Source organism: Taudactylus pleione, unplaced genomic scaffold (assembly GCF_031769625.1).
Source record: "Taudactylus pleione unplaced genomic scaffold, aTauple2 ptg000256l, whole genome shotgun sequence".
Classification (NCBI taxonomy): domain Eukaryota; kingdom Metazoa; phylum Chordata; class Amphibia; order Anura; family Myobatrachidae; genus Taudactylus; species Taudactylus pleione.
The window spans coordinates 5,356,814-5,382,840 of NW_028284658.1; the positions used below are offsets into that span (position 1 = coordinate 5,356,814).

General features: G+C 43.5%; 1 protein-coding gene across 7 annotated transcripts in view; it reads right to left on the minus strand.

Annotated features, from left to right (window-relative positions):
- The window catches only part of PTPRT (protein tyrosine phosphatase receptor type T), a 308,272-nt gene that overhangs the window by 233,206 nt on the left and 49,039 nt on the right, over window positions 1–26,027 (minus strand). Inside the window, exon 1 of one of the 7 annotated variants that reach the window (XM_088480607.1) lies at window positions 24,047–24,094. The exons of the other annotated variants lie outside the window; for them this stretch is intronic. Coding sequence (XP_088336733.1) covers window positions 24,047–24,077 — 31 coding nt within the window. The 5' untranslated portion in view covers window positions 24,078–24,094. Of the gene's footprint in view, window positions 1–24,046; window positions 24,095–26,027 lie in introns of those variants that run through there. 7 annotated transcript variants of the gene reach the window in all.

The following is a 26,027-nucleotide window of genomic DNA, read 5'->3' on the forward strand; positions in this document are numbered from 1 at the left end:
TTCCGATTGTGAATTACACACAGAGCCAGATCAAGGGGGGCACAGGAGGTATGTTCCCCTGTGCCCCCTTTCTAACTTTTGTCACAGTTGCACTGCAGGGCAGGTACTGCGCTGCGAGCTGGAGAAGAGAAGACGAAGGTGGAGTCTGTAATCCTCGCTATACATCATGTTTTTTATGTTTAAACATTAATTTTGTTGAAAGTATCTATAAATCTAAAGACTTCATTTTATTTACCATGCTACCCTTGAGAAACATACAAAGTTCTGCAGACAAATGTGGATGGAGGTGAATATTCTGTACAACAGCTTTGAAAAGTTAATCTCCTTGAAGTGATATTTATTATTTATAATTTAATTGCTTTTCAAAAATAAACTATTTGAAGCTGACAAATTTGTAAAGTTTAACTTATGCAATTGCAAATGTGCTCCACTATGCATAGTAACCTGATGTATTATACAGAATATTTTTCTGACACTAGAGAAAATTATAATTTGGATAAAGTAATCACAGAAAATTATGTTTTTCAACAAAACCATCCATTAGCATATTTAAAGGGTTAACAGGGACAAAATTGATCTAGCAGAATTCTTTTATTCAAAAGAATGGCTTATGGTACAATGGGAATGCTTACAGAACAGTAAAAGTAAAAAGAAGTTTTAACAAGCAGACTGCGAGAATATTAATAAGCCAAAATCTTAGCTTCTCAGAAAACAAAGAAGGAACACACAGGAACAAGATCACAGGCTTTGATTTTTCTAGAGACCCGATGTTTTATACATGACAAGCGCTGTTTGAGACATGCCTCTTAGCTAAAGAGAGATGGCAACAGGTGAGGTCCTCAGATGATGGTACAGAAGGGAGGAGGGCGACCACAAGGAAGAAATTTTAAAGTACATCAAAATCTGGCAATATAGTACAATGCCCCACTCTTAGAGCTAGCTTTTAACGTTTTTTTATAGATTCACTTTTAACATATGCCAGGATTTTAAATAAAAGGATGCATCAAACACAGAAAAAATTCTGATATGGCCACCAAGGCATAGCTTGATTACAAATGTCAACCGAAATAAAACAATGATTGATTTACCATTGGGAACTATGAAATATATATTTCTAAGAAAATGGTTCTGTAAACATGCCCATCATTGCCAAAGTGAGCTTTAGAATGTTTAGTGCACAAAGCAAATGTAAAGTCTCTCCTACCCCAATAAAGGTAATGGCCAACAGAATAATTTCCAGATGCCCGACAGGTCTCCCTTAGTCCTACTGTACAAGGTGATGGAACACTTTGAAGAATATCCATCAGATCACAGAGGGGCCAATTTATCATTGATCGCTTTGCAATGCGATCAGGGCATGTCAGTACTGCCCCTGATTGCATTGCAAAAAGCGATCTCTTCGGCCGGATGTATCATCCGGGACATGCAGGAACACAGGCTCCGAAAGGAGCCCATCCCTGCGATGTCTCCGGAGAGTGGCCGGCCACTACAAGGGGTGGTGCGCATGCGCAGTCCCGTGTACTGCACATGCACATCCGCCATAGCCGGGGAGGGTTCTGGCGGATGCCTTCGAAGACTAATAGTGCGTGGTGTAGGCCATAGGTATCGGAGATACCTGCTGTAGTCCCTCCTTAGTACATCCGAGCCATACTTAGTATTTGAGGTAAACCCCCAAAAACAGGTGTTTTCGGGGATTTTACCTCAAATACATTTTGATAAATGGGCCCCATCATATTCTGGGAACTGGATGCTCTTTTGCAATTCGAGGCAGCTATAATGGTTTCAAAAAGTAGAGGGAGTAACAAAAAAGGCCTAAATGTGCTAGTGCAAGGGTAATCTAGAAAGTAAAGACTGTTTGCTCATTCTTGCCAAGAAGATCATTCCCCCTCCCCAATTCATGGTCGGTCGGTCTCCTTAACCTGTTTTCTAAGTGGTTATGGTTGTTTTTGGCAATGTTGTGCTTTGTTAAAATGAACCCTACTATATAAAATCCCTCTGCCTGTGAAGTGTTATTGGATTCTTGAATGTGCAGAAAGTGATACCTACCAAAATGTATCATCAATAAATGCAGGTGTATGGTGATATAAGAAAGTGGAGTGAAATGTTCAACAATGGCTGAATACACGTGCATGACAAGATCAACCGGGACACCCAACAGTTTTGGGTGGGAGGTTTTTGATCATTCATCCAATAGTCGGGACCTTGCTCCAAGCAATTTCTAGCATTTCACTAAGCTCAAATAGTTCCTGAAAGGAGAACGTTTTGGAAGTGATGCTGGGGTGGTTTAAGAGAAGAGATGGCCCACGTGCAGCCTTCATGTGGCCCCCTCCACTTTGGCAGTGCAGTAGATTCTGGCTTGGTGCCAGAGTTTACTGAGCATGCGAAGATCTCTGGGAAAGTGGTGCCTACACAAATCACCAGGAGGATGGCTGCCGCGCCGTTTTCCCTGTGATTTCTGCTCCTCTACTGTAGCTCCAGGCAGACGCAGGACACCTGAGACTGTGGACAGGTAAGTGTAACTATGTATGGGTGCAGGGTGTGCGGTGTGGGCATCACATACCCTGCACCAGGGACATGTAGTCAAGATAGGCAGGGGAAGCAGAGCCTCCCCCTTCATACTACTAAGATTTGATATAAAAATGATTAGAATAATACAAATAAGATATTTATAACATAAACATTTTATTTGTTTATTGTAATTATTTTTATAGTTAACACTCAGCGGCTTTGTGGAGCTCCCTGGGACTGCAGGGAAATGAGAGATGAGGCAGCAACAGCTCAGCCTCGCTTCTGTATAGTCAGACACTGCTTGCAGAGCTGGGGACAGGCCACACCAAGGTCAGTAAGCTGCACAGAAAATAAGCTAATAGAGGCATGCCTCTGAGTATGGGGGGATGCCTTGAGCACTGATGGACACTTTGGATGTGTCGTGACCAGGATGTGCACTGCAGTGTTTAGAGATCGGAGCTCAGCAGCATGAGAAGACACAGTGATGCAGGTAGGAGAATCAATGGACACTGAAGCTTAGTATAGTAAGGGGACAGTTACAGTGTGTACCTCCCCAGCCATTGACCTTAACACACATCACTGCCCTGCACCCATTATAGATACACCATTGAAGTGATGACGTGTTGACATATGCAGTCAACAACTGGTTCAATGGACAGGAGACAGCGGAGTACAACAAGGGGATTCTAAAGCTCGTGGACAGATATGATAAATGCTTAACTGAAGGAGGCGATTATGTGGATAAATAGACAAAAGTACTTCTTTTTTTTTTTACAGACAAGCAGTCTTTACTTTCGATTGAAAGAGAGACAGCTACACATACACTCTTAGCATATCAAAGTATCTCTATATCAGTCATTCAACAGCCATAAAATTATTCACTGATATCATTGGTTACAGCTCAGAAAGAAAGATCCATCTAAGAATTTAATTTTGTTATTGCTAGATAGTCATAATAGTTATATGTGCTTATCTGTTATTACAGTTAATACAAAGAATAGTCACACATTATTATACATATGCTATTTAATACACCAATAAGGGCATATGTAATGGAATTATTTATGGTAATAATTTTTTATAGTAATAATTATTATATTTCATGCTCTGGGTTTATCAGAGTATCTCTGGCCATACATGTCAGCCAAGATTAGTGTATTGTGACAATCACTGTAATTTTGGTGGATTAATCTCTCACAGATCCAATATGTGTTACTTAGCACTTCTAATGGATTAATAATGTTACCATATCGATTCTAAAGAAGCAATATTGATAGATGTCTAGGATTAAAGAAAAATTATTTTTAAATATGTTATTATAAGTAGGTGTTGGGAAACCCATAAATTTAAAATTTGACTTTGTCACCATTTTTTCTGATTTACAGATCTAAATATATTAAATTTAAACATAATTATTTTGCAAAGAAATACTAAGGGGGAGATTCAATTAGCCGCGGTAATTCACCGCGGGTTACTTGATCACCAGGGGCTATTCAGTTAGCCCCATTTAACAGGGAATTTGTTTTCAGGTCTCATGAGACCCAAAAAGAAGTCCGGATAAGTGTGTTTTTATCAGGGGATAACAGCCACTTAACTCCAAGTCCGTGAACTTTTCAGGGATTCTGGGTGTTAATGCCCGATAAGTTAAAAGTTAAACACATTAACCCGTTCATTTAATGGGCATTAACAAAGGTATTGAGGGAAAAAGGGAGCCTAATTGAATAGCCTCGGACGATAAAGCCCGAGGTTACCTCCCTTTTTCTCCCCCGATAATTTATCGGTGCTAATTGAATTCTCCCCATGTGATATCTTAAAGATTAATTAATAAAAAACAGATGCTTTTAACTTATTTTACAGTGGACATTGTAATGCCTCTGTATTAAAATTATTAGGCTCATATTTATTAAACTAAATTTGATGCCAATCATCTGGAAACGTTGGTATATTTATGACAGTACCGCATACCTGCTGTGGACCCTCTTCTATCATGCACAAAAGCTGTCTATGGGTATTGCAATTCTTTTGTGTAGATTATATAATATCCTAGGAAAACATCCTTATAAGTATGGATGGGCATCAGTTTGCAATATTTCGGAATTATCAATATTCCAGAATGATGTTACATGATATTTTAGATGTATTGACTCACTTGCTATATCATGTAGAATGATTCTCCCACTGCAATACATTATATCAATTTCAGCACTCTTCTCAGAGCAGCATCCTAGTGCCCTAGACCTGCTGCAGGCTGCAATTGTGCACAAGCAGCAGCAAATATCGGTATTTAGAAACATCATCTTTTCAAATAAATTTTTCTGCATCACTTTGGATATGGCGATCCCATATCAATCTAAAAACTTGATACGGAACCACCAATTTGCCATCCCTATTTTTGTCTTTTCCTGTGCGAATTAACTTCCTTTTGTAAATCTCTCTATATTATGCAATTTCATAGCATAGAGTGGATATCACTGGGTAGAAAGCCACAGCAAATTATTTATGAGACATAGGAAGCCATTTTTTCTACATTCATGATAGTTGGTAATACAACTGTTTATTTTATTTCACTGAAGTCTACTCTGCCACCGTTTATATCAAACGCATGCCAAACTCGGCTGGATTAAGTCTTCAATTGGATCACTGCCAGAGATCCTAGCAAAGGGACAGTGTGACAAAGCTGTGACTCAGCTATCATCTGGAGAACATCCAAGACCCTAACGATGTGCCAGACTTCTGTCTCTGGCCTTAACACAAACAGGTATAAACACCACGGAGAGTCCTCTTACAGGGATATATGTTTAGAAAAAAACAGTTTCAGGATAAAAGTGCAACAAACACTTTACCCAAATAATTCTGACAGATCACTAAAAATTCCATTCTAAAATACAGACACCATAGCAGACCCCAGCACTACACCATACTAAAGAAATACACCTATTTTAATTTACATTGCAGCATGAGAAGTTTTTGACAAGTTTACAGTGCAGCAATCAGATGCAGCATACATACCAGTAAAATAATCAATATAAATCTGTGTGGCCGTAGCAACAAGTTCTGTACACAGCTGTATGGGCTTGACAGCTGGGGTACAAGTGGTAGAGCTGTACTGAATATTAACTACTGATACAGCGTTCCACAGATCAAACAGACTCAGTGTTATATATATAATAATAAAGACACATACATTGCACTGTATATAATGCATACAAACAACGCTGTACATATAATAAAGATACATGCACTGAATTGGAATCGGTATGTAATTTCGGCTTTCGGGATGCCTCCTGTCAAAATACGGCAGCAGCATCCCTATGGTATAACAATAAAAATTTACTCCCAAACGCTGGAAAACGGAGCAAATTTTCCTTCCCACCAGTCAGATTGTACAGATATATCTATATATGTGTACACAGCCTTAGGGAGCCCAGGACTTACCTCGTTTGGGCTGGCGTCCTTCTGTGTTCTGGCGTCGGGATTAAGATAAGCCTCTGTATTTCAACACCTATCTTAAGTGCCGTGTCGGACTTTCAGCGTCGGGATTGAGACCGGTGGCATCGTAGCTGCCTGTCTCATAACTACATCCTGTTTAGCATATAAGGCAGATACACGCACTGCTCTACATACAGATGTGGACAAATTTGTTGGTATCCTTCCACGAAAAAAGAACCCATATTTTCTCTGAAATAACATAAAACTGACAAAGTAATTGCTAACCATCATTGTTTATTCCATACCTAATAGAAATCAGACTTGATTTTTAGATTCAACATAATATTTGAATTAATAAAACATATAATAATGGCATGGACAAAAATGATGGGACCCTAAACCTAATATTTTGTTGCACAACCTTTAGAGGCAATCACTGCAATCAAGCAATTTCTGTAGCTCTCAATGAGACGTTTGCACCTGTCAACAGGTACTCTGGCCCACTCTTCCTGAGCAAACTGCTCCAGCTGTCTCCAGCTTGATGGGTGCCTTCTCCAGAATGCATGTTTCAGCTCTTTCCATATATGTTTAATAAGATTCAGATCAAGGCTCATAGAAGACCAATTCATAATAGTCCAATGTTTTGTTCTTATCCATTCCTGGGAGTTTTTAGCTGTGTGTTTTTGGTTATTATCCTCTTGGCGGACTCATGAACTGTGACTGAGACAGAGCTTTCTGACACTTGATAGTATGTTTTGCTCCAGAAAACCTCGATAGTCTTGAGATATCATTGTGTCCTGCTTAGATTCAAGCAGGACACAATGATATCTCATTGGCAGCAAAGCAGCCATAAAACATAACCAAACTCCCGCCGTGTTTCACAGTAGGTATGTTGTTTTATTCTTTGAAAGCTTAATTGTCTTGTCTGTGAACATAGAGCTGATGTGAATTAGTAAAAAGCTCATTTCGACTCATCTGTCCAAAGGACATTCTCCCAGATGCTTTCTTATGTTGTTTTTTCAAAAGTTGAGTCCTTCTGTGTCTTCTTCCATGGAACCCACTGTAGCTCAAAAGTGTTTGTGGTGCAATTAGACGCTGACGTACCTTGACCTCTAAGTTCAGCTTGTATCTCTTTGGAAGTTTAACTGTGCCCAGTAAGTCCCATGGACTTTAAATTTCTTAATATTTACAACTGGAACATCAAGTTGCTTGGAGATGGTCTGATAACCTTTACCTTTAACATGCTGGTCTATAATATTCTTTATGATCTCCTCAAACAACTCTCTCCTTTGCTTTCTCTTGTCCATGCTCAGTGTGGTGCACAAGAGGAGACCAAACAGTAGAGTGACTACTTATATTTCCATTTAAATAGGTTGAATGACTGATTGAAAACATTTGTGATACTAATTCAAGAAAGCAATTAGTTTGAAATATCACTATAAAAAAAGTATTTATTATCCTTTCTAAGGATCACCAAATAATCTGTCCAGGCCATTTCAGAATATCTTTGGTGAATAATATATCTCTTTTTATTCTATGACATAACAAAGACATGCAAGTATACATGAGACAATAAATGTAGATTTCAACACTTTTCTGGATGAATGAAGTATTGTTTCAATGAGCTGTAAGGATACCAATAAATTTGTCCACATCTGTATATTACAGTTGCACACATGGCTGTGCATAAATTACATATACAAAATTCTCTGTATATAATACAGATACGCATAATGCTCTGCATATAATACAGTTACATGCACACACTACTTTGTGTATCATAGATGCACACTGCTTTGGGTGTAACATAGTGGTCTTTGTATTACACATATACCCTGTTCTATGCATAATACATATTGTAAAACGGGTCCTTGAAATAAGGACTCGGTAGGTAGATTTCCGGTGATTACACAGTGTCCTTTTACTGGCAGCAAACACTAAAGAACAGCATACTCAGACTTAGGCCTGGAAACACAGGTACATACAGAAAATAAGTAATTGAACATTAAAGGTCTCAGCACTCCTCGTGCTTACAATCGGCCCATGCTCTTCCAGCATAGTCTTGGTCGCTGGCACTACAGTCACTTGGACCTACTCGCTGGCTGCTATTCAGCATCAGTGCCCAGAGCACTGGGTGTATGAGAGTTTCAAACTCTTCCTCTGCTGATTTCCTGCTGACTCTGGGTGACCTGGAAATCCCGGAATTCCATACTTCCACTGTGAGCTGTGCAGCCCAGAAAATACTGCAGTTGCAGAACGTGCCAGTCTTGTTGTCCTCTCTCTTAGAGGGAGCTGATCCCACCGGAATGTGGGCAATTCAGGTGAGAGACCACCCCTCTCACCACACATCCCCCCATTTCGCTCTTCCAAGCTTGGGGAAGCACACTATTCCCTTTGCGACAGCCGGGTCCATTCAGCCTTTTCAAATTTTCGGGAATTTTATGCTTAATCCCAGGCCGATGCTGTATGACAAACTTGTATTGTTGGAGGGTCAAGAACCAACGTGTAACCCTGGGGTTGACTTCTCTGTCATTTCGACAGCAGTAGGAATTCTGGCGCCAGTGTTCTGATCGCCAACATCCCGACCGCCGGGATGGTAACTACAGTACATCCCATTTATATACATAACAGGGCCTGATTCTTAATTGTATGCTAGTCCCGACTCGTGACTGAGTCTTTTTATGCAGATACTGTGAGTTAATATGTAAATGTCACGGACATAGACGCAGTCGCTGGACCCAAGATGTCTTTACTGTTGTGAAATGCCCGCTTTTTATAAACCACCCCTCCATTACCACCTGTTACCATTTTTTACTGTCAATCACTCTGCGTCTAAATCATCTCTGTGAGAAGCATCAGAACGCATGCGCTGTCATAAATACATTGGCAAATAGTATAGATACACCACTTTGTGCATAATATATAAACATACTGCTCTTCATTTAACACAGGTACTATTGCTGTAATGCCGATATTTACACAGTTGAGCAATTATTATTAATTTGCGCATGCATCAGAGTCAACATAAACACAGGTGTGTTGTAACCATTTTCAGGGCATGTTTCACCCTGCAACTGCGATCCTGTACGCAGTAAAAAAGGTTCTGACAGGAGCCGTCTGAAGGCTAAAGACGCCCACTGCCAGCACTGCAGATCCGAGTGCTACGCCCGAAGAGGCAGCATCAGATCACCATCGGTCATCTGAATAAGCCTAAGCTTACTCAGAATGGCTGCTGGAACTCCTCTGCCAGGGCCAGGAAATCTGCATCGGAAGACGTAGACTCTGACCTTGACGCCCCCAGTTTGTAGAATGGTCAGTGTTGCCATAAAAACAGCACCGCACACCCTGCACCCATCCTTTTTTTCATACTTACCTTTCTGAAGTCCCACAGAGTAGCGCTACATAAAATGCCGAAACTGGCCGCCGCAGCCATTTTTCTGGTGTTTTGCACATGCGCAGTAGGAAATCACTGGGACTTGCGGACATGCACAGACCAGTGCCCGGAGTCTACTGCTGCTGTCAATTCACTGATGGCAGCCGGGGAGAGAGAAGGGGTCCCCGGACGGGGAGTGAACACGGGCCCCCTCCTCTCTTAATACGCCCCTATGCTCTGCGTATAATACTGATACAAGTGGTGCTCTGCTTAAAATAAATATATCCCCACTGATATGGGCATACTACAGATAAACCCACAGGTCAGTGCAAAATAGACACACTTACTGCTCTGCACATTATACAGCCACAGATTGCTCTGCTTATAATTCAGAGAGACACACACTGCGGTTTGAATAACATACATATTTGCACTGCTCTGTGTATAATACAAATACACACACTACTCTGCCTATTATATAGTTATATACTTTTGTCCTTGCACGTCACACTGTGTGGCACCCTTTAGTGAGTGTGCAGATTCCTGAAAGCCTTGGCTAACATGGTAACTTGGCGAATTGTGCCTTTGAATTAATTAGCATGAAATTGGAAGCAATTATCATAGTAATGAAGTGGAATATTTAACTACCTGAGGAGGGAGGGCAACGGAGGGGTGGAAAGAGAAGCGGGTATTTACTAAAAAGAGATTAGAAGAAGTAATTTGTGTTAATACAAGTCAACAATGATTTAACCTACTTTTCTGTGGAGAAAAGGGCATCTATACCCCGACCTGAAATGCACGGCTGACAATGGGGTTATTTTACTAGGGCTCTGTCACTATGTAAGCTACAAGTGAACAGACTGTTAACAACTTAAGTACAAATAATACAAGTGATGCATTACTAAGGCTCAACTTGTAAAGAGTTTTCTGGCTATTAGACTGCAAGCTCTACAGGCTAGGTAAAACAATATCATGTTTCAAAACCCTCAGGAAATATAGTCACTGGCAATTTGCTGGCTAATGGAGTTCACAGCCTCTGTTCTTCATTTGCCTGCGAGGGTTTCTGAGAAAGCGCTTGTCCTGACAGCTAAACCAGCAGCCGTCAGCCCCCGGTAATTTATTCTGCAGCGAGGTCACCCTGACGTTCAAGGCAGAACTTAGGGGCTGGCCTGCTTTGCAATACACTTAACCACAGGACTTACCCCTTTCCCCAAATGTCATGCTTGCTTAAATCTTTTAACAATGTTAACCCCAAAGGCTTACATTTATTACTAAAAGCCAAAACAAAGCAATAATTTATCATTTGTTAATGTAATTGCTGGCTCCAAATGTCACTGTTATCGCAGATAACCACAGATCATCACAGATTTATCTGTGACTAAAGGCCCCACTTATTAATGAAAGTAAACACCAGCTACATTTTTCGTTTAGGATCACTGTGATACAAACGAAAAAAAGCCACTGGTATTTACCAATACTTACCCCTCCGGCGAGGTCCAGCAAAGTCCTCCTCATCTGTGCAGTCGTCCGCTGGGCTGTTGGCAGCCTAAAGTAGCCAGCGACAGGCTCCGGTGTAATGAGCATGCGCAACGGTCCATCTGCGCATGTGCGGGAGCGATGGCAATGGGGACACGGCGCTGCCTTTCCGGCTTCAGCAAAGCCTTCCAGGCACTGCCGGGTCCCCGTGTCATGTACAATCGTATGCGCATGACACTGGAGCCCGTCGCTGGCAGCCCAGACGAGCAGGACTTCGCTGGACCTTGCCGTAGGGTTAAGTATTGGTAAATAGCAATGGCTTTTTCATATGTGTTACAGTAAAACTAAACGAAAAATGCAGCTGGTGTTTACTTTCATTAATAAATGGGGCCCTCAGTAAGGTTCCAGCAAAACCTCTCTGACTGCACTAGTATAGATACCGTCATCTGAAGACGTTTCTTCATTTGATGAACTGCATGATTCTGCTGTCCCCATCAAGGTCTTTGAGGATGGTGGTAAATGCTGGGATTAATGTTTTGATAAATTTCACTAAGTAGTAAAGGAGCTTTTTCAAGCAGTTTTTTCAGAAAATAGGCTTGTTGCCTCTTCATAAATAGAGCCCTTATTGATAAATATAGCCCTTATTGGTAAATAGAGCCCTTAACATCCACTGAATTCAAATATTGGCTGCTTCTGTCAGGAAATCCATGGATTGACTAATACTCTAATGAGAAGCAATATATCAGCATGGCAGCAGGTTATCAGAGTGCACACATCAGCATCACCAATGGTGGCCAACTGGCAGACCTCAAAGTGGTCATACATGTCCCAGTTTTATCAGGTAAAAGACTTCACCCTGGCTCTTTCCCTAGAGATTCTTATACCATAGTGCACTGACATAGTGCAGGTTACTTCATGACAGGAGGGCACTGTATAACCAGCTTGACTAGCCAACCCAGATAATAAAGGAGGTTACACTCAAATTAATGGGTGGTCACAGAGATTCCCTCTGTGCTGGAAATTTTTCTTAATTATAATGTACAGAGAATAGGTCACGTTTCTATGCCTACACAGAGTATAACAGAATTGTAACATGATGCTTATTATGTCAATCATAGTAGCATTGCTGTGGTTTCATGCAAAGATGTTTTCTCTGAAACCTTAGAGCAGGGGTTCTCAAACTTGGTCCTCAGGACCCCACACAGGTCACGTTTTCCAGGTCACCCAGCAGGTGCACAGGTGTATTCATTACTCACTGACACATTTTGAAAGATCCAAAGGTGGAGCTAATTATTTCACTTGTGATTCTGTGAGGAGACCTGGAAAACATGAACTGTTTGGTGTCCTTAGGACAGAGTTTGAGAACCTGTGCCTTAGAGCATTTGGACTAAGTGACCTAGTGATTCATCCAGGCAGTAGTTAGCTCAGTAAGATGGGAGGCGCAAAATTAACCTCAAAAATGTTTTTGATAGTTGCAGAGATGTAGATGCCCAGGTTAGACAGTAAGGGAATCATTCCACACATAGGAGAATTTCCTCAAGAGTACATGGAGAGGGTTGGTAAATATTTATTGGGGGCACCTCCGATTTAGTAGAATCAAGTTTATAATAAGAGACTCTGATATATTGATATAGATCCAGATGAAGGTAAGCCAACAAGGTCTCCAGGGAGGTCACAAACAGCAGAAAATCGTCCACAAAGAAACGGTTTGTGGGAGGTATTCCAAATCTTTAAACCAGTTCATTGGTACCAGAGGTTCTAAGTAGGGATGTGCAGGCTCGGATAGGTTCGAGTTTGCACGGTCCAGGAATGATGGTCCAGGAATGATGATGTTTGTCCATGCAAGATGACGTTTAGCCTCTTTCTGAGTTCCGTTTTTTTGGAGGGAAAAATCCGAACTCGGCGTGCAAACTCGAACCTATCCGAGCCTGCACATCCCTAGTTCTAAGGCAATTACAAAAATTCATGGAGAGAGGGGCAGCCTTATCTGGTACCATTAGAAGGAAAAGGGGATGGAGAGGAAACCATTAAATACAGTATAGAGTTCAAGATATCACTGTGTAGACCAAAATCATAGAGAATCTGACACATATAACCCCAATGCAGCCTATCAAAGGCCTTTTCTGCATCTAATGAGAGGAGCCGAAAGATTTTGACACCAACCAAAGATCTGTGTGTATTATCGAGGTCTTAACACCTGGTGTGGATGGATCAATGGAATAAGGAGAGGGTTCAAACAATTCACTATTAATTTAGCCAAAATGTTTAAACCTGTGTAAAGTGTCACTATTGCTCTGTAATTCTTACAGTTCATGGTGTCTTTACCTGGTTCACCACAGGCAGTTAGCGAGCTGTCAGGGTCTTCCAATCGGGCAGCCACTCAACAAGACATTAGGCAGCAAAAGAGTCACAGAAAGTACCGGCACAAACACTGCCATCTGAGCGCAACCTACAAATTGATGTCACAGCTGCCAGCATACATTAAGGCCCAAGCATATCCACGCTTACTGCGGTTCTACTCGGCGATAGAAGATGGCCGGTATGGGGTCACCCCTCAATCAAAGGTTGATCAAAGGAGGTTGCTTCGATAGCTGGAAGTGCCGGAGTAGCCTATGGAGAGAATGGGCACCTGGAACTAAGACAGAAGGCATCCACACGGGATGGACACTAAGCCACACTCCCATAAACGTGTGTTTTGCTAGATGAGCCACAGTGGCTGTTGTTAACCTTGATTTCAGTACAGAAGTACTTGACCATCTGGAGAGGTCCACTTCCTATTCCTGGCCACAGCCAATCCCGTGCAGGTTGTGGGGATATAAGGCAGGAAGTCTGTATCCTCAGGGCTTGATTATTGTGGACTATCCCATAATCTAGCTGCTCCTGCTTTGCTACTTACTATTGGATTTCCTGGACTTTGACCTCAGGTTGTGTTTGACTATGATTCCAGATCTTATGCCTCTGACTGTGGCTTTGCTTTCCCCTTTAGGATCCCTGCTTAAACCTGGCTTGATCACCTATGTACCGAACACCTCGCCTCGGACTTTGGCCTTGTTAACCTCCTTTTACCACCAGCAATTGGGATACTAGACTCGAATCACATTGAAGTGCCAAAAGTCAAGGGATAGCTGTATATAAAGGTAATGGTAAGTGGTGTCACTGTACTGTGACATATTGGAAATGCTCAGACCTGCATCAGTTGTAATATGACATCTTGTGAGTCAGTTTTAACACCAGCTAGGCTGCTCATGGCAAGGCAATGCAAATTATCAGATTATGAATAGGACATGATAGTGGGTGCTCGGCAGATGGGACATTTCATTTCTGAAGTTATGTGGACATTCAACATTCCTTGATCTATGGTGTCACATGTGTACCCATCTGCCATGGACAGCACAGTGGCTGACCAAGGGTGCTTAATTATCGTGACCAGCGAGGTCTGGCCAATCCTGTGGTAACAGACGAGCAACATTGGCTCAAATCACATCCACATTCAATACAGGAGGTACCAGATGCAAATCCAGCAGGTCAGTGCAGCATTCTTTAGCTTCCATGGTTTAGGGGAGCAGAAGATCCATCAGAGTGCTCCTGTTAACACTACAACACTGGACACAGCACTTCACCTGGGCTCATGACGTTGCTAATTGGACCCTGGAGGACTGGCAACATGTGGCGTGGTCCAAAGAGTCACTGTTCCAGTTGTTTCTTGCTGATGGTAGGGTTCGGGTGTCATCGGCCCCAAATTGTCCAGAATTGGTTTGAGGAGCAATCTGAACAGTTCCAATGAATAGTGTGGCCACCACAATCGCCCGACATGAACCCAATTGGGCATTTATGGGATGTGGTGGAGAGGTCCATATGCAAACAAAATCCTGCACCTACAAATATCAGCTTCTGTCCACTTGCAAAATCGATGCCACTTTGAGTTGCTGGACTTCGCTGGGCTAGAGAGGGTCCTACATGATACTAGACATCTATCCCATGACTTTTGGCACTTCAGTGTACACAGCTACAGCACTCCTACTGTAGTTGCCTGTGACAGTTTCGACCTGATATCTCAGTCATTTCAGTTGTGATAGATTGGTTTTGCAAAATGGTTCAATTTGCCTATTTCAAGGAGCTACCTCTATGAAATCTTCCACCTCCATGGTTTGTCACTTTGTGTAATTTGTGACTGGGGTATGCACAGGGCCGTAGCTAGGGTAGTGCAGGAGCGCCAATGCTCTTTCTGGCACAGGTCACCAAAAAGTCTAGTTACGGCTCTGGGTATGCAATTTGTCTCTGCAATTAAATATTAAACATGACTTTTCATATGCATATCACCAAAAGTTTTATGGGCACAGTGTTGGAACTAGAAAATGGGGGCCCCAGGTGCAAAAATATAATTTGGGTACTCTCCCTCCCACATCATATAAAGTACACTATAGGCACTAGTAAATAATTCCAAAGACTGCTTGTCAACCCCAATTCAGACCTTATGTTGTAAGTACTCAAACTCTGTAAACTGCAATTCATTTGGAATACATACAGTATTTCAATAATCATGTAGACAGCCAGGAGATACTATGTTGATGGCACTATGCCGACCAGTTTAAAATGGTTCTGTAATGGTATCGGCAGTATAAGTGTAAACATGTTGTTAAAGCACCATACTGCCCACATAATTAAAATACTCTAATTGCATTATAACCTTGTTGCCATAGTGCTGTCAATATAGTAATACCTATCTTCTGATTACAGACATGACGATTGTCAAGATGTTGAACACATCCCACTCATTTAGGGTGAAAGATTACAGAAGGACAAATGCTTGCAGTGGCAGTCATTGAAAACTTATAGGCAGAACTGTTGCCTATTTTAACTTTAGGTGGCTGCAGGGCCGCCATCAGGGGGGGACTGCCGGGCCTCGAGTCCCGGGCCCGGAGAGAGCATAGACGGAGGGGGGCCCGGGAGGCTGCGGTGCTGCACCGGCAGCCATGGAGTACAGTTATATAATGCCTGACAGTCCCTGCATTAATTTAACAAATATGGTGTCGGTCGCGAGCCAGCTAAGGCTCGCGGACCGGCAGCCAATCAGGAGGGCCCGCTCCTGATTGGCTGGCGTCTGGCACCATCCAATCAAAGCTCCCCGGACCGGCAGCCAATCAGAAGCATCCGCTCCTGATTGGCTGCCGATCCGCGAGCTTTGATTGGCTCGGGCCCGGCAGCCTATGGGAAATGCCGATGTGTGCAGCAGCAGTGGACACTACAGCTCTTCCAGTCACGATTCTGATACGCTATCAGCGCGCCGCTGTTTCTGGCTGCCAACTGAAGAAGCGCACACCAGGTACAGATATAGTGCCTGACTTTGCCCTGTGCTCCCCCTCCTGTTCCAGCCAACCCTCTCTACCATGTCCCCCACTCTGCCCTGAGCCTCCCCAACTAGTCCAGCCAGCCTTCCCTGTCCCTCTCCTAGTCTAGACAGACTTCCCTGCCCTGCACCCCCCCCCCCAGTCCAGACAGCCCTCCCTGCCCTGTGCTTCTCCCCCCTAGTCCAGCCAGCCATCCCTGTCCCCCCACCCAATTCAATCAGATTTTTCTGAATTTTTATGTGGGTCTAATTTTTTCAACTTATTTTATATATATATGCATCCATCCCCTCTCCCTGGGGGGGGGCCCCGTGTACTTTGTCAGTACCGGGCCCCACCATTTCTGATGGCAGCCCTGGGTGGCTGTGGCATAAGGGAAGTTGAACATTGTTTTTTTTTTTGGTGGTGTTAGGCCTACATTATAGATTGGTGCTGGGATTGCCCTTGACAAGTACATGAAAATGTTGCCAACTACTGTATGTTCAACTAAATTTCCATGTGCAACAACTATGCTTTGGGAATAGGTGTCAAATAATACCTCCCCAGACGTATCTGGAAGATAATATTCTTTTTGTTAATTCAATTTTCATCTGAACGGATATATTCTTAAGGGGAATGTCCCTCTTTTGATTCCAATTCGTGGTTTCTCATATAAACATTTGTGAATTTTTTGGCTACATAAATGGGACCAGACACAATTTTGCCCTTTTGAAAACTGAGGGAATTTCATGTGGCGGATATGATTTATCACACTGTGTAAGGCAAAGGTCATTAAGCTGGTTTTGCCTTTAACATGCTTGCTGCTTTAAGAATACTTGCATGTATTTCCGCAGCCCGAAATGTGTAGGCAAGTTTCACAATAATAATTTGCATGATTACACTATCCTGGTGTTGGTCGATGGTCATACCAGTATTCGCCGGCAAATTGCTTAATGCCGAAGAAATCTCTGATTACACTGACATTAAATAAAGGCAATTTTTTTTTGCTGGAAAATAGGCTTCACTGCTTGATAAATATAGCCCTAAGGCTGTATTTGTATAAAAAAACACAGAAGGAGGCACACGCATGCTGCGCACCACTCTGCTAAGGGGACACGCTGCGCTATACTATGCTGATGGCTATGTATAGGGGCTCTGACATCACGCTGCGCTATACTCTGCTGATGGTGGCTATGTATAGGGGCACTGTGACAGCACGCTGTGCTATACTATGCTGATGGTGGCTATGTATAGGGGCACTGTGACAGCACGCTGCGCTATACTATGCTGATGGTGGCTATGTATAGGGGCACTGTGACAGCACGCTGCGCTATACTATGCTGATGGTGGCTATGTATAGGGGCTCTGTGACAGCACGCTGCGCTATACTCTGCTGATGATGGCTATGTATAGGAGCACTGACAGCACGATGCGCTGTACTATGCTGATGGTGGCTATGTATAGGGGCACCGACAGCACGCTGCGCTATACTCTGCTGATGGTGGCTATGTATAGGGGCACTGTGACAGCACGCTGCGCTATGCTATGCTGATGGCTATGTATAGGGGCACTGTGACAGCACACTGCGCTATACTCTGCTGATGGCTATGTATAGGGGCACTGTGACAGCACGCTGCGCTATACTCTGCTGATGGTGGCTATGTATAGGGGCACTGACAGCACGCTGCGGTATACTATGCTGATGGTGGCTATGTATAGGGGCACTGTGACAGCACGCTGCGCTATACTCTGCTGATGGTGGCTATGTATAGGGGCACTGACAGCACGCTGCGCTATACTCTGCTGATGGTGGCTATGTATAGGGGCACTGTGACAGCACGCTGCGCTATACTCTGCTGATGGTGGCTATGTATAGGGGCACTGACAGCACGATGCGCTATACTCTGCTGATGGTGGCTATGTATAGGGGCACTGTGACAGCACACTGTGCTATACTCTGCTGATGGTGGCTATGTATAGGGGCACTGTGACAGCACGCTGCGCTATACTCTGCTGATGGTGGCTATGTATAGGGGCACTGACAGCACGCTGCACTATACTATGCTGATGGTGGCTATGTATAGGGGCACTGAGCACGCTGATGTACGCTGCGCTATGCTATGCTGATGGCTATGTATAGGGGCACCGACAGCACGCTGCGCTATACTCTGCTGATGGTGGCTATGTATAGGGGCACCGACAGCACACTGCGCTATACAATGATGATGGTGGCTATGCATAGGGGCACTGAGCACGCTGATGTACACTGCGCTATGCTATGCTGATTAAAGTGGTGTCCAAAGACTCCAGACTTACAAGTGGCTGTGTGTACAAAAAAAATGTTTAAATAAAAAGTAAAAAAAAAAAAAAAATTAACCTTCAAGAAAGTTCAAAGTTGAAACCCCCCCCCCCTTTTTTTTTTGGTGCTGTACACCACGTGTATACATTACAAGCACCATGACTCCTTGGGCCATATCCCACTGTGTATACAAGCATTGTGATTGCTTGGGCATAAGACCACTGTGTATACAAGCACCGTAACCATCTTGCGATACCTTCAATTCTGCCACTGATGTGTGGCAATGATAGATGTGCTTTAAAAAATGGTGGTGTCTGTGCTACTGCTCTGTCGCTTATTAACCAGCCAGCTCACTACAGCCTTTGGCCAATAATGGTGAAAACAATATAGTGAGCTGTGAGGTGGTCTAAAATGACTGTAAATGACTGGATATGAATGTTATTAAGGTTAATAATACTCTAGGAACAAAAAAAGCTAAATTGATGTGATTTTAACTTTTTTTTGTCTTTTTTTGTAAAAAAATCCAAATCCAAAGCCAGTCACCGCAGTTTGGCAAATCCAAATCCAAAGCCGGACGACGAATTAGAACCAATTCCAAATCCGGCAAAAATGGTCCGTTGCACATCCCTAGTAACAAAACACGGAGCTAAGGCTTGGGGTAACTAGAGCTTTGTTAGCCCGTAGCTAAATACCTCCGTAGGGGATGTACCTATGGAAGTACATCCCCTCCACTGTGCACCAGTCAGTTTACAGAATTTTATTTGGAACCCCAGAATCCTAGCTTGTGTGTGCCAGATTGTGTAAGACTTCAAATTCCTTGTGATATCAGCATTCACACAGCACAAAGGTCATTAAGTTGCTTGATGACCACCACATAGAGGCTCTAGTTCAGCACATGCAGCTGCTACTTTGGTAGTTATACAACTGGCTAAAGTTATTTATACATATTCTTATATTTAGATTTTTTTTCTTATTGAATGCTGCGCAAGATGTGATGTAGCCAATATAGAGATTATTATGTGTAATAATCCCAAATTGTGTTTCATATGGTAAAACCTAGTAAACTGGAAGGAGGGGCCACAAATTTGGCTTAATCCAATAAGGAGCTGTATTAAGACCTTAAGCTACTGCCGGAGGCACACATTTTGTTCGCAGCCTCATAGGGGTGAGATCGGGGGTGATTTCTATGCTGCTACAAATCGAGAGGGGTACAAATGGTGCGCCGCTACAACACCAACTAGCCCCATTCAGCGGTACATGAGATCAGAGCTGGGTTAAGAACCCCTGGGGACTTTCAGTAGGTAAGATAGAAGTTTGAGGCCCCCCTAATCAAATTCATTATTGCCCCTATTTATTTACCCTATACATATCTCCAAATTTATTTATCCTTTTTCCTCCTCGCATATTATTACAAATTGCTTTTATTTCAACATTACACAAGAAAATGAAATATGTACTGTAAACATGAATACACGTCTATACACACTGCAAGCAAAGATATCACAAAATACATTAAGTTATATTATTAACTAGTACCACTGGATATAAAACATATTGAAAACACAGCAATGCCAAAAAGGAATATATATGCCACACTGGAGTACCCCACAATGAAAAGACATGCCACATAGCAGTGTCTCCAATGAATATATATGCCACACTGGAGTACCCCACAATGAAAAGACATGCCACATAGCAGTGTCCCCAATGAATACATATGCCACACTGGAGTGCCCCACAATGAATAGACATGCCACATAGCAGTGTCCCCAATGAATATATATGCCACACTGGAGTGCCCCACAATGAATAGACATGCCACATAGCAGTGTCCCCAATGAATACATATGCCACACTGGAGTACCCCACAATGAATAGACATGCCACATAGCAGTGTCCCCAATGAATATATATGCCACACTGGAGTGCCCCACAATGAATAGACATGCCACATAGCAGTGTTCCCAATGAATATATATGCCACACTGGAGTGCCCCACAATGAATAGACATGCCACATAGCAGTGTTCCCAATGAATATATATGCCACACTGAAGTACCCCACAATGAATAGACATGCAACATAGCAGTGTTCCCAATGAATATATATGCCACACTGGAGTGCCCAATGAATAGACTTGCCACATAGCAGTGTCCCCAATGAATATATATGCCATACTGGAGTGCCCCACAATGAATAGACATGCCACATAGCAGTGTCCCCAATGAATATATATGCCACACTGGAGTACCCCACAAGGAATAGACATGCCACATAGCAGTGTCCCCAATGAATATATATGCCACACTGAAGTACCCCACAATGAATAGACATGCAACATAGCAGTGTTCCCAATGAATATATATGCCACACTGGAGTACCCCACAATGAATAGACATGCCACATAGCAGTGTCTCCAATGAATACATATGCCACACTGGAGTGCCCCACAATGAATAGACATGCCACATAGCAGTGTCCCCAATGAATACATATGCCACACTGGAGTACCCCACAATGAATAGACATGCCACATAGCAGTGTCCCCAATGAATATATATGCCACACTGGAGTGCCCCACAATGAATACACATGCCACATAGCAGTGTTCCCAATGAATATATATGCCACACTGGAGTGCCCCACAATGAATAGACATGCCACATAGCAGTGTTCCCAATGAATATATATGCCACACTGAAGTACCCCACAATGAATAGACATGCCACATATCAGTGTCCCCAATGAATATATATGCCACACTGGAGTACCCCACAATGAATAGACATGCCACATAGCAGTGTCCCCAATGAATATATATGCCACGCTGGAGTGCCCCACAATGAATAGACATGCCACATAGCAGTGTCCCCAATGAATATATATGCCACGCTGGAGTGCCCCACAATGAATAGACATGCCACATAGCAGTGTTCCCAATGAATATATATATGCCACACTGGAGTGCCCCACAATGAATAGACATGCCACATAGCAGTGTCCCCAATGAATATATATGCCACACTGGAGTGCCCCACAATGAATAGACATGCCACATAGCAGTGTCCCCAATGAATATATATGCCACACTGGAGTGTCCCACAATGAATAGACATGCCACATAGCAGTGTCCCCAATGAATATATATGCCAAACTGGAGTACCCCACAATGAATAGACATGCCACATAGCAGTGTCCCCAATGAATATATATGCCACACTGGAGTACTCCACAATGAATAGACATGCCACATAGCAGTGTCCCCAATGAATATATATATGCCACACTGGAGTACCCCACAATGAATAGACATGCCACATAACAGTGTCCCCAATGAATATATATATGCCACACTGGAGTGCCCCACAATGAATAGACATGCCACATAGCAGTGTCCCCAATGAATATATATATGCCACACTGGAGTGCCCCACAATGAATAGACATGCCACTTAGCAGTGTCCCCAATGAATACATATGCCACACAACACTGTGATTTTTCTATGTCCTCTTGTACAATGAGATAAACTTTAAACTCACTGACAAAGTTTCAGCTCTTTATTAACCCTTGGGACCCATTTACCAACAAAACCTTTAGCATTCGCTAAAGGGGTTACTGTATGTCCTCTTTTAAATATTAGCATCAGGCTGCCAGCAACAGAGCTGAGGATGCCACCGAAGAGGGGGACATCGCTGGACCTCACCAGAGGGGTAATTCATTTAAAAAACCAGTGGCATATTCGTTAGCGTCACTGCAATACTAAACGAAACATGTCGCTGGTATTAAGGTTTGTTGGTATATGGGTCCCCATACTCTAAGTAATTAACTTTTAGCTAGTCAGAGTCATGCTGTGGGTGCTGCTTTAGCAACCTTTTGTGGTGCTAAAATTGATTTAAATTAGTATTTTCTGTCACTGTGGAAATATGTCTATTGATCGGAGTCACAGAAATAAATTCCTTTTGTGCAGTTAGCACATTTATTTAAGCATGCCTGAAAAGGAAGTCTAGTTTCTTCTGTATAGTTACCTTCAAGTTAGTAAAGAAACAGGCCTGGGTGTCATTCCAATGAGGCTGCGCTGCAATGCTGAGCTCCACTACCTAGAGGAGCATGTGATTAGCTCTTCCAATCAGAGCACACCCCTGTGTGCTGCTGAGTCTTATGGTACTGAAGTGACTGAGCTGAGAGTGACCTCCCCTGCAGCTCTAGCTGTGATACTGCTGTCCGTATTCTTTCTTCTCCCCCACATCCAAGCCAAGAAGCATGAAAGCACAGTTCAACAACAAAAAAAAAGGCAGAAAATAAACTTCACAACATAATGGCAACTGGAAGCAGGTATGCCCCCTTGGGTCGCACAGGGCCCTAGGCAGCAGCCTGTACCACCGTGTCCATGATTCAGCCCTGCATGAGATAAGTGAATAAATCATTTTCCCTAAGCAATTTTTTCTATTTTTATTTTTTTTCACTTTTGATTAATTTTCCATGATAGTGGAACTGGAATCCGAGATGGCCCCAAGACTCTCAGGCAAAGTGATGAGTCTCCTTACAGCTACCAGTCAGTATTGCCAAGCAGGGCCGCCATCAGGGGGGGACTGCCGGGCCTCGAGTCCCGGGCCCGGAGAGAGCATAGACGGAGGGGGGCCCGGGAGGCTGCGGTGCTGCACCGGCAGCCATGGAGTACAGTTATATAATGCCTGACAGTCCCTGCATTAATTTAACAAATATGGTGCCGGCCGCGAGCCAGCTAAGGCTCGCGGACCGGCAGCAAATCAGGAGGGCTCGCTCCTGATTGGCTGGCGTCTGGCACCATCCAATCAAAGCTCCCCGGACCGGCAGCCAATCAGGAGCATCCGCTCCTGATTGGCTGCCGATCCGCGAGCTTTGATTGGCTCGGGCCCGGCAGCCTATGGGAAATGCCGATGTGTGCAGCAGCAGTGGACACTACAGCTCTTCCAGTCACGATTCTGATATGCCATCAGCGCGCTGCTGTTTCCGGCTGCCAACTGAAGAAGCGCACACCAGGTACAGATATAGTGCCTGACTTTGCCCTGTGCTCCCCCTCCTGTTCCAGCCAACCCTCTCTACCATGTCCCCCACTCTGCCCTGAGCCTCCCCAACTAGTCCAGCCAGCCTTCCCTGTCCCTCTCCTAGTCTAGACAGACTTCCCTGCCCTGCACCCCCCCCCAGTCCAGACAGCCCTCCCTGCCCTGTGCTTCTCCCCCCTAGTCCAGCCAGCCATCCCTGTCCCCCCACCCAATTCAATCAAATTTTTCTGAATTTTTATGTGGGTCTAATTTTTTCAACTTATTTTATATATATATCCATCCATCCCCTCTCCCTGGGGGGGGCCCGTGTACTTTGTCAGTACCGGGCCCCACCATTTCTGATTGCAGCCCTGTTGCCAAGGAGCTTAGTATTGCTCAGATCAGATGTCCAAGCTAACTTTTCTTGTTATATAGCTGCAAAATGATAAATAGACCTCATATCTGTACTCTAATCAAATACATGGACATGAGGACGTACCTCTCACCTTTTCTTAGCACAAACATAAGAACAGGTACCTCATCTTCTAATACAAAGACATAACGTTATATACCTTTTGTCTCCTCCTAATACACAGATATCAGAAGAACACGTACCTCTTGTCTCTTTATAGTATACAGATTCCATCTTTTCAGAGTAGTTACAAAGCCTCCTCATTACACTCGTCAGCAGATTAGTCTTAATTGGATTGCGAATTAGAAGGGGCTTTGTGCTCAGCAGAGTTAATTAAGAGCTTGTTACTATTTTTCTGTGGCAGAGTCATCTGTTTTGAAGGGAGGTAGGAAAATTTCCGAGTCTGAATTTGCAATTCCTCCCCACATAATATGCACAGATTACACACTGAATGGAGTGTACAGATAATACGTGCCGAGCGTTCAACAGATCACAAATTAGATGCACACACAAACATAAAACACAGATGTAAATGTAGGCCGTGTGGGTCTTGTCTGTTTGAGCAAGTTCTGTACCTAGGGGATTTAATTGGTGCCAATCCTATATATTTATATTTGGGCTTGTTGCATTAGCAGCAATTGGGAGCACAAAATATGCACTAGTCTATATTATACTTTTATGTTATGATACTGTACATAATTCATTTTACCCTTCTTTCAATCACCTGTGTCGCCCACTTGTCATTTTAACTTTTTATTTTATCAATTTTTTTCTTACATGCGGATTTACCAAATCAACCATTTAATACTGGGACACATATGAAATACACATGCTGCTTGGCTACATGCAATTAATGGACATGGATATATAGATCCGGATTTGTGGATAGGCCACATAGGCAGGAAATTGCTCTATATTTGTTCATATTACCACTTATGTATTCTAAACTGCATACTACATAATGACTATTTAGATTACTGGCTGAATGACTGACACTATTAATACATATGGTGTGTGGAGGTTGAGATCATGCAGCAGTGCAGTAGTTGGGAGAAGTAGGTAGCGAACTGTTATGAGTGTTGGCAGGTAAGAGATAAACCCATATACATATACACATAGCAGATATGCATATACTGTAGTACAGGGCTTCCCAACCACGTTCCTCAAGACACACTAATACCCCTTTCTCACTGCCAGCAATAACCCGGGTCCCATTCACAATCATAGGATGAGCCAGCTCCAAGCTTCGGCTCAGCACGTGATGGCAGTGACATCATTGACCCGGCAACAAGCCGGGTCAGGCCGCCAGTCTGAAAGGGGTCTCAGCCGAGTCACATCCGGGATGGATGCGTGAACAAAATCCCGGGTGTGACCCAGCATTCAGATGTGAAAGAGGTATTACAGTCCAGGTTTTAAGGATAGCCATACTTGAGCACAGGTGTATTTATTATTTAGTACCTCAGTTATTTTGATTTAACCATCTGTGCTCAAGCATGGATATCATTAAAACTGGACTGTTAAACCCCTTTCACACCAAAATCCCAGGTCCGACCCGGGATTTTGAACACGGGTCAGTCCCGGATGAGCCCCGGGTCAGACCCCGTTTACACTGCATCTACGACTTGGGTTATTCCTGGGTAGGCCCCATTTACGCTGACCCCGGGTCTGCCCTGTTAAACTTGTGAGGTAATAAAGAGTGGGTGGTGACTGCCCCACAGCCGCCAATCAGTTCATTTTAGGCATGACCTGGGTTGGATAACCCCTGTCGGACCGTTGACACTGCACCGTGACCTGAGTCGTTTCCGTGTCCAACCATGCTCAATACCCAGGTACGATTCCCGGGTCACTCAATCCGGGTTATTTTTCGGAGACCCTTTCACACCGAGGCGTAACCCGGGTCAACCCGGCAATAACCCGGGCAGTGTAATACCCGTTTTCCACTAGATTGCCGGGTCGCACCAGGGATTATGTTCACGCGCCCATCTCGGGAGTGACCTGGCTGAGACCTCTGTCAGACAAACGCCCCGACCCAGCACTAATGCCATCGGCGTCACAAGATGATCTCATCTCCAAGCGCCGTCTCTTCCTATGCAGAGAACGGGACCCAGGTAGCATCACACTACATCACAAGCAGGATTGAACACGTGTTCAACCATTTCGTGACCAGGGTTGTAATGCCAGGTC